Here is a 9654-nt window from a genome sequence, read left to right on the forward strand (position 1 = left end):
CAAGAAGAAAGGGGAAAGACGGAAGAAGAAAGAAGTAAAGAAAGAGAAAGAAAAAATGGAAGAAAGTAAAGAAACCAATCTTCAATTATGATAAAATTTGGAGAAGAGAGCCACCCACTGGCTCGGCCTGAGAAGAAAAGAGAATCCAATTCTAGGAGCTTTTCTTTCTTTACAGAGTTCAGTTTCCTGGCAGAGTTTCCTCCACTGAAAAACAGACTTTTCTCCAGAAGAACTGAATTCAGAAAGACTCCATTCCTTCAAAAATGCACCTTAGAAAACCAAATCCTCTCCGGTCCATAACCAATGTCATCCGAACATTTTACAAGTATATATAAAGAGGAATTCTGTGTCGTTTCCCTCTAGCCTTCTATAACTGTAGTTCTGTGGAGAAGGAGGGGTCTGTGTGCAGTCCCTTTAGTAGGGACTCACAACCATACTCACGTCCTTTTGATCATTAGGTAGTGCCTTGTGAAACTGAGACAACCAACCCCGAGCTAGGAATGCTGAAAAAATACATCTGAGCCCACAGAAGGGATTCTTTAGCTGTTGCTCTGCCTGATGATGCCAGCAACAGTGAGTTTGCTAAATGCAAGGACCTATGGCCGTCTTCTGATATGTGACCTCAAGAGTTTAGGCAACTTACTCCACAATGGCCTGTCCATGAGGTGCAATATGAATCTGTGTTCCAGACGATGGTCAATAAATTGATGCAGAGTAACACAGTTCATATGTCTATTGGTAAGATCGTTGTTTCACAGTAGCCTAGAGCAACATATCAGAGGCTCTTGATTCCTCAGACTCTTTGAGGTTTGAAGGACACTTGAACAGAGGAATACAATGTGTGTCTCTATGAAGAACTGCCAGGGAAATCCTAGACCTTTAGTTCCCTCTTAAGAGTAAGTTTTCAATTACAACCACTTCCTCCTTGAGGTTTTGTTTTGGCCCTGTACTCTGAGATCAGGAGTTTACTCTTTGGACAGTAAACATGCTCAGAGGAGTGGGGTCATGTCTGATTCCTCACAGGAGTAGAGGAATAGGTAAGGAATTATATATGATGGAAACATACATTGGTTATCTGTGTATTTTCTGTGTATTTTCACAAAAGCATGTGATATGAAGGTTTGCTGCAGAACTGGTAATTGAAATAGACTTTGCTGGGGACAGCAATTATTGCATAAATAACTATTGGTTTGACTGTTGAACACATTTTAGATATGACTTCCTTTACTGTTTCTTTGCTGGCTATTTTTAGTGTAATCTACATCAGTTTCTTGATTATATAATAAAATTATTATGAAATATCTCCAGGTATCATCTTGCTCCGATAATACATAATGTCATATCGTGTTTCACTTGTTTCTATTAAACAAAATTTATGAATCAAGAGACAGAAATACAAGTATTGAGACAGGAGAATTCAGTAAGTGACAAAGTACTGAGCCATCATTCCTGTACACAGAAGCAGACCTGATTCAATGCACACTGAATTCACACATAAAGGACCTGGGAGTCAGGGAGCATCACCTTTGTCCATAAAGACCTATCTGTGTAGAGTAATCATGTGGTTTTGTTCTTTCAATTTGTTTATATAGTGGAACATGTTGATGTTTTTCCATATATTAAACCATCTTGGCATGCCTGGGATGAAGCCTACTTGATCATGATTCTTTTGATGTCTTCTTGGATTCGGTTTGCAAGAAGTTTATTGAGTATTTTGCGTCGATATTCATAAGGGATATTGGTCTGAAGTTCTCTTTCTTTGTTGGGTCTTTGTGTCGTTTAGGTATAAGAGTAATTGTGGCTTCACAGAAGGAATTCGGTAGTGCTCCATCTGTTTCAATTTTGTGGAATAGTTTGGATAGTATTGTTATGAGGTCTTCTATGAAGGTCTGATAGAATTCTGCACTAAACCCATCTGGATTTGGGCTCTTTTTGGTTGGGAGACCTTTAATGAATGCTTCTATTTCTTTAGGAGTTATGGGGTTGTTTAACTGGTTTATCTGTTCCTGATTTAACTTCAGTACGTTGTATCTGTCTATGAAATTGTCCATTTCCTGCAGATTTTCAAGTTTTGTTGAATATAGGCTTTTATAGTAAGATCTGATGATTTTTTGAATTTCCTCTGAATCTGTAGGTATGTCTCCCTTTTCATTTCTGATTTTGTTAATTTGGACACACTCTCTGTGTCCTCTTGTTAGTCTGGCTAGGGGTTTATCTATCTTGTTGATTTTCTCGAAGAACCAACTTTTGGTTCTGTTGATTCTTTGTATAGTACTTTTGGTTTCTACTTGGTTGATTTCAGCTCTGAGTTTGATTATATCCTGCCTTCTACTCCTGGGTGTATTTGCTTCTTTTTGTTCTAGAGCTTTTAGGTGTGCTGTCACGCTGCTGATATATGGTCTCTCCTGTTTCTTTCTGCAGGCCCTCAGAGCTATGAGTTTTCCTATTATCACAGCTTTCATTGTGTTGCATACGTTTGGGTATGTTGTACCTTCATTTTCATTCAATTGTAAGAAGTCTTTAATTTCTTTCTTTATTTCTTCCTTGACCAGGTTATCATTGAGTAGAGCATTGTTCAACTTCTATGTATATGTGGGCGTTTTTCACTTATTGTTATTGAAGACCAGCTTTAGCCCATGGTGGTCTGATAGAACACATGGGATTATTTCTCTCTTTCTGTGTCTGTTGAAGCCTGTGTTTTGACCAATTATATGGTCAGTTTTGGAGAAAGTACCATGAGGTGGTGAGAAGAAGGTATATCCTTTTGTTTTAGGATAGAACGTTCTATAAATATCTGTTAAGTCCATTTGGTTCATGACTTCTCTTAGTCTGTCTATGTCTCTGTTTAATTTCTGTTTCCATGATCTGTCCATTGATGAGGGTGGGGTGTTGAAATCTACTATTATTTTGTGAGGTAGTATGTGTGCTTTTATGTTTAGTAACATTTCTTTTACATATGTAGCCCTTGTATTTGGAGCATAGATATTTAGAATTGAGGGTTCATCTTGGTGGATTTTTCCTTTGATAAATATGAAGTGTCCTTCCTTATCTTTTTTGATGACTTTTATTTGAAAATTGACATTATTCGATATTAGAATGGCTACTCCACCTTGCTTCTTCAGACCATTCACTTGGAAATTTGTTTTCCAGCCTTTCACTCTGACGTAGTGTCTGTCTTTGTCTCTGAGGTGTGTTTCCTGTAGGCAGCAGAATGCTGGGTCCTCGTTGTTTATCCAGTTTGTTAATCTGTGTCTTTTTATTGGGCAGTTGAGACCATTGATGTTGAGAGATATTAAGGAGTACTGATTATTCCTTACTATTATACTCACATTTGGATGTGAGGTTATGTTTGTGTGCTTTTCTTCTCTTTGTTTTGTTGCCAAGACGATTAGTTTCTTCATTTTTCTAGGGTGTAGCTTGCCTCCTTATGTTGGGCTTTACCATTTTTTATCGTTTGTAGTGTTGGACTTGTAGAAAGATATTGTGCAAATTTGGTTTTGTCATGGAATATCTTGGTTTCTCCATCTATGTTTATTGAGAGTTTTGCAGGATATAGTAACCTGGGCTGGAATTTCTTGTTCTCTTAGGGTTTGTATGACATCTGTCCAGGATCTTCTGGCTTTCACAGTCTCTGGCGAGAAGTCTGGTGTGATTCTGATAGGTCTGCCTTTATATGTTACTTGAACTTTTTCCCTTACTGCTTTTAATATTCTTTCTTTATTTTGTGCATTTGGTGTTTTGACTATTATGTGATGGGCAGAGTTTCTTTTCTGGTCCAATTTATGTGGAGTTCTGTATCCTTCTTGTATGCTTATGGGAATCTCTTTCTTTAGGTTAGGGAAGTTTTCTTCTATGATTTTGTTGAAGATATTTATTGGTCCTTTGAGCTGGTAGTCTTCACTCTCTTCTATACCTATTATCCTTAGGTTTGATCTTCTCATTGAGTCCTGGATTTCCTGCATGTTTTCGACCAGTAGCTTTTTCTGTTTTACATTATCTTTGACAGTTGTGTTGATGATTTTTATGGAATCATCTACTCTGGAGATGAAGTACAGCCATGTGACACAGTGGCATTTGTTTTGGAGAGAGAGAGATATCAAGGAAATCACTTTGTCTGTAATGAGTCACCTGTGGGAATAAAGAGGAAAACACCATCTGGGTCTCCATCCTGAAGAGACTTTGTGCTATGAAGTTTCTGTTGTTTTTGTTGTTAGAAGTGGAAATATGTTTGTGTGTTCTTCTTGTGTTGCATTTGTTGTGAGAAGATTAATTTCTTGTTTTTTTTTCTTGAGCATAGTTCCTCTCCTTGTGTTTGACTTTTCCTTGAATATCATCTGTAGGACTGTATTTTAGAATTTTATGTTTAAATTTGGATTTGATTTGCATTACCTTGATTTCTCCATCTATGATAATTTGAGTTTTAAATGGTATAGTAGCTTGTGCTGGCATTTTTCTTCTCTTAGTGTCTTTATGACATCTGCCCAGGATATTCTAGCTTTCATAGTGTCTTTTGAGAAGTCTGGTATTATTCTGATGTTTCTTGTTCAGTGCATTTGGCATTATTATGGGACAAGAGGAATTGGTCCTGTGTGTTTGTTCTTTTGTAGATTTTTTTATGTTTATGGGCATTTCTCTCTTTTGGTTAGGAAAGTTTTCTTCCATAATTTTGTTGAAGATATTTGTTGGCCCTTTAAGTTGGGAACCTCCACTCTCTTCTATATCTATTATTCTCAGGTTCAGTCCTTTCATTGTATCCTCAATTTCCTAAATGCTTTCAGATAGGAGCTTTCTGATTTTTGTATTTTCCTTGGCTGTTGTGTCGATATCTTCTATCTTCTGCTTCTGAGATTCACTCTTCAATCTCTTCTATTCTGTTCATGATGCTTGCATCTGTGACTCCTATTGTTTTTCCTAGGCTTTCCATCTCTAGGATTGTCTCTCCTTTACTTTTCTTTAATTTTTCTATTTCAATTTTTACATCCTTGATAAATTTGTTCAAATACTTCATCTGTTTGACTGTGTTCTCCTTTATTTCTTTAAGGGATTTAAATATTTCCCCTTTAAGGGCTTCTACTTGTTTATTTGTGCTCTCCTGTATATGTTTAAAGGAGTTACTTATGTCCTTCTTAAAGTCCCCTATCATCTTCATGAAATGAGAATTTAAATCTTGCTTTATAGGTTTGTTAGAAAAACCAAGACTTGCTTTGGTGGGAGAACTGGGTTCTGATGTTGCCTTGTCAAAATGGTTTCTGTTGCTTATATTCTTAAGCTTGCCACTTTCTATCTTGTTATCTCTGGTTTCATTGTCCTCCCTGTCTCTGACTGGAATCTCTCTTTCCTTTGAACCTTTGATCTTGGACTCTGTGATCCTATCATCCTGGATGTTTCAGAATACCTGTTGAGCAGAGGTATACCTGGGGTATGGACTCTGTGGGATCAGGTTCAGCATAGGGTCTCTGCTCCTGGCATGGTTGGAACCAGAAGGCATGTTGGTTTCTGACTGGGATTCCCGGGACCCAAGTGTCCCACTATATCAGTATGTCTGATTTTGGGGCAGGATTAGAGATTCTCACCTGTACACCTGGGTGTGTCAGAATACCTATCGAATTGAACTGTACCTGAGGAGTGGGCTATGTTGGATCTGTTCTATCGCAGGGGCTCTGCTTCTAGAACATGTGGGAACTACAGGAAGAATGTTTTAAAAGATGGTTTAAGTTATTTTGCTAGAAAGATGTAATAAACTTAGAGTCAAGAATAGAATGTGCCCACTCCTCATAAATAATAAGAAATATGATGAGCTTTCATGTATACCCCCAAAAAATATTGGGACATATTAGTGTTAAAAAAATCAGGTGCCATCATGAAACTAGAAGTGTGCACTTTCATAAGGCAAGGCCATGTAAAAATTGCTTCTTTGAACTTTATAATGTGGTTAGAGTATGCAACTCTGCTTTGAACTTGTTACTGATACTTTTCTGTAAGTCCACCATTATTTAAACATTTTATCTATGAAGTAATTCTTTTTTACATAGAGTGCTTTTTTTCAAAATCTGTAAGAAGTTAAAAGAAGAGGTGGTGCAGCTGATTTCTACTCACTCAGAGCGTGTGTGTGTGTGTGTGTGCGTGTGTGTGTGCGTTATGTAAATGAATTATTTCCTTTCCCTTTCCCTTTTCTCCTGGTTCAAAAGGAGATAACTAGTTCTGAGCTTCTAGCCTGGCTTGTGAGAGGCTCCTGGCTTACTTGCCAAAGAAAGGAGCTCTAGAACAAAAACTTTTACTTAATTCCCTGCTGCTAAATTGTATGTTTTCACCATCAGATATTGGCACTTATGTAACCACAAATAGTGAGTGACCTTGTTAATTTCCCTCATGGCTAATGACATTAGATACGTTGGACATGGAAGACTAATCACTGAATTCAATATTCAATAAAAATTGATGGCCGACAAATATATGGGCATCATTGTCTTAGACTGAATTTGAAAGTGGAACTACAGGCAAATGTATACATTATATATGATATGCTGTATATATGATATAATACACACTTTATCAATGAAAATCCATTGGTTATTTCAGATTAGTAGTCTATTAGGCAGTGAAGCTTTGCTGGAGGTTAAGGGGCTGCATCCTATTTACAAACTTTTCCTGTCTGCCTCTTGGAGACCATGTAATGAGTAAATTTTTGAGACTCATGGTCTTCCCACTGTGTAATGAATTCAGAAAACCTTGGTGTTAATGGTCTAAAGTTATGAGAAAAATGAATGAAAATTTAAGATTTCAGATTTTAAATATCTTTAAATATTTACAATATTCCTCTTGTGTACGTGTGGGAATATCTCTCTGTTTATGCATGTGTGTGTGTGTTTGTGTGTGTGTGTGTGTGTGAGTGTGTCTATGGGCCTGTATGTCACTCACTGTGTTTATGTGTAATTACCTGTTTGCCTGTATGTGTGTATGTATGTATGTATGTATGTATGTATGTATGTGTTTGTTTGTGTATATTGTGTATGTGTTTATGTATATTTGAATATGTATACATGTGAGTTTGTATAAAGATATGCATGTGCATATTTGCAAAGGTTTGTGAACGTTTGTGAGAATTTGTGGAAATTTGGGCATGTGTGTATGTGTCTGTGGCTGTATGAGTATTTATGTTTGAATGATTGCAAATGTATGTAGGGAAATCTGTACATGTGTAGGTATATTGTGTTTGTTTGTCTAGTGTGTGTTCATATGTTGAAAACTGTCTTATATGAGAGAGTCAATATGTGTGTGTATGAATTGGGAGTATATATATATATATATATATATATATATATATATATATGTCACAAGTGTTGTGGGAATGTATGTGTGTGCCTGTGTAAGTCTCTGTGTGTGTATGGATGTATGTGTGGGTGTGTATTGCGTGTATGTATGTTTGCAGGTCTCAGTGTTGTATGTGTGAGCATATACATGTAAGAATTTCCATTTTGTTTCTGTGGGTATATTTGTTTGTATGTGAGTGTGTGTACATTTGTATATGTGAATGCTTATCTTTGTATGTGTGGGGGGAGTTGTGGGTATTTGTGTATTGTGTGAGTCTCTTTCTGTGCATCTATATAAGAGTGGACCTGTGTGTCTGTATATGCATGATGAGTGAGTTTATGTGGATGTGTGTTTTTTATCACTGCATGTGTGTGTGTATGTGTAAGAGAGAGGCAGGGGTGGAGAGAGAGAGAGAGAGAGAGAGAGAGAGAGAGAGAGAGAGAGAGAGAGAGAATGAGAGGTAGACGCACACTGAGACAGAATAGCACACATGGAGAGTGTGTACTAGGTACAGCTTGCTTTGCTATGAACGTGGAGGTCAGAAGCCACCTTACAGGTCTTGGTTGGGTACTGAAACCCTATGCTCCAGAATCAAACCACGCTTATAAAGCTTGAACATAAGGCTTTTTTCATGTATATCTCTCAGGATGCCATGAAAATCTTTAGATAAAGAGTGAATATACGGCATTAGCTATATTTACTTTAAGAAAATTAATATAAAGAAAATAACTTAACTTTTATCCTTTAAGAAATGGAAACTTTAGAAGTATACTATTATATCAGTATGATTTCTGTAGAGACAGGGCTTCCCTGTATAGTCCTGACTCTCTTGGAACTTGCTTTGTAGACTAGGCTGGCCTTGAACTCTGATACCCTTTTGCCAGTACAATGCAGCTCTCACAATAATATTCTTAATTTAGAAAGAATTTGCACCATTCTCAACACTTTGATGCAAATATTTATGCAAATGGCATAAATAAAATAAAAATAATTGTAAATGAATTACAATAACTTTTAAATCAAGTGCAATCACAGAGAAAGTTTTGTGTTTGCAATAGACGTGTAAATTTCTCTTAGAGACTGCATATTTGTAGAATAGTGGTTAATGACAATTTAAGTATAATTTAAGAGAAACCATGTAAAGCAGCTCTCTGAGGGTATCAGTGAAAGAGAAAGCAATGATGGAACCCAAATGCTTGAGAAAAAAATGGCCAGAAGCAAGCAGAGAGTGAGGTAAAGAAAGTGAAAAGAGAATTGGGAAGCTAGGGGAGGGCATTCAGAAAGGGGAAACTTGTGTTTGCCACTATTTAAGGTAGATGCACACAGCAGGGTTATCAGAGAACCTACAGGGGAAGACTCAAACTCGCTGCTCATAGAGTGATCAGAATCTGCAAGATCCACGATGGCTATGGTTTGTGCATTCCTCACGATTCTGGTAGTTATGAGCCACTGGTCAACCTGCTGTCTAGGATGTAACCTGCCTCGCACTCATAACCTCACAGTCCTGGAAAACATGGGTAGATACTCCCCTGTTTCCTGCCTGAAGGACAGAAAATACTTCGAATTACCTTTGGAGAAGGTGGATGCCCAGCAGATCCAGAAGTCTCAAGCCATCTCTCTCCTGCAAACTGTGACTAAACAGATCCTGACCCTCTTGGAATCAAAGGAGTCACGTGCTGCTTGGGATGAAACCCTCCTAGACTCATTCTGCAATTACCTCTATGACCATCTCAGAGACCTCAAAGACTGTCAGAATCAGCAGGTTGGAGTGCAGGAACTTCCCTTGACCCAGGAACCCTCCTGGCCGACTGTGAGGGAATACTTCGGCAGGATCACTGTGTACCTGAGACAGAAGAAACACAGCTCCTGTGCCTGGGAAATTGCCAGAGCAGAAGTCTGGAGGGCCCTGTCTTATTCAGACATGTTCCTGGCAAAACTGAGTGAAGAGTAGGAATGAGTAGTGAGACATTTGGAGAGGACTCTCCTGGACTAGAACACTGCATCTCACATTATAAGCTCTCCTTAAAAAACTCTCATTACTTTCAGTGTGAATACAAGCAACCTGCCTAGAAGGTTCAGCGATATTGAGCAATTATTTTCAATATGTAAAACTGTTTTTGTATCTGCATCCAATTGGTTATTTATTTATTCATTTTTTATTAGAGTGTTAGTAAATTTAAGATATTTATGCTATATCTTGCATTCTTATATTCTTAATAAGGAACATGATCATTTGTAATTAAATTATTTTGTATTCAAATAAATTTGCTTTATAAGACACTTTGGATTAATTAATTTGGTATCTCTTTAACATTTTCAACTATTTTTAACATTAGAGTGTAC

General features: G+C 37.3%; 1 protein-coding gene across 1 annotated transcript; it reads left to right on the plus strand.

The window, feature by feature from the left end:
• The first annotated feature begins 8713 nt into the window (after positions 1-8713).
• Positions 8714-9262, plus strand: LOC116887935 (interferon alpha-1-like). Its single transcript, XM_032889397.1, has one exon. It carries the CDS (start codon positions 8714-8716, stop codon positions 9260-9262), a length of 549 nt encoding a protein of 182 aa, XP_032745288.1.
• Positions 9263-9654: the final 392 nt, after the last annotated feature.

This window comes from Rattus rattus, chromosome 1 (genome assembly GCF_011064425.1).
Source record: "Rattus rattus isolate New Zealand chromosome 1, Rrattus_CSIRO_v1, whole genome shotgun sequence".
NCBI classification, from domain to species: Eukaryota; Metazoa; Chordata; class Mammalia; order Rodentia; family Muridae; genus Rattus; species Rattus rattus.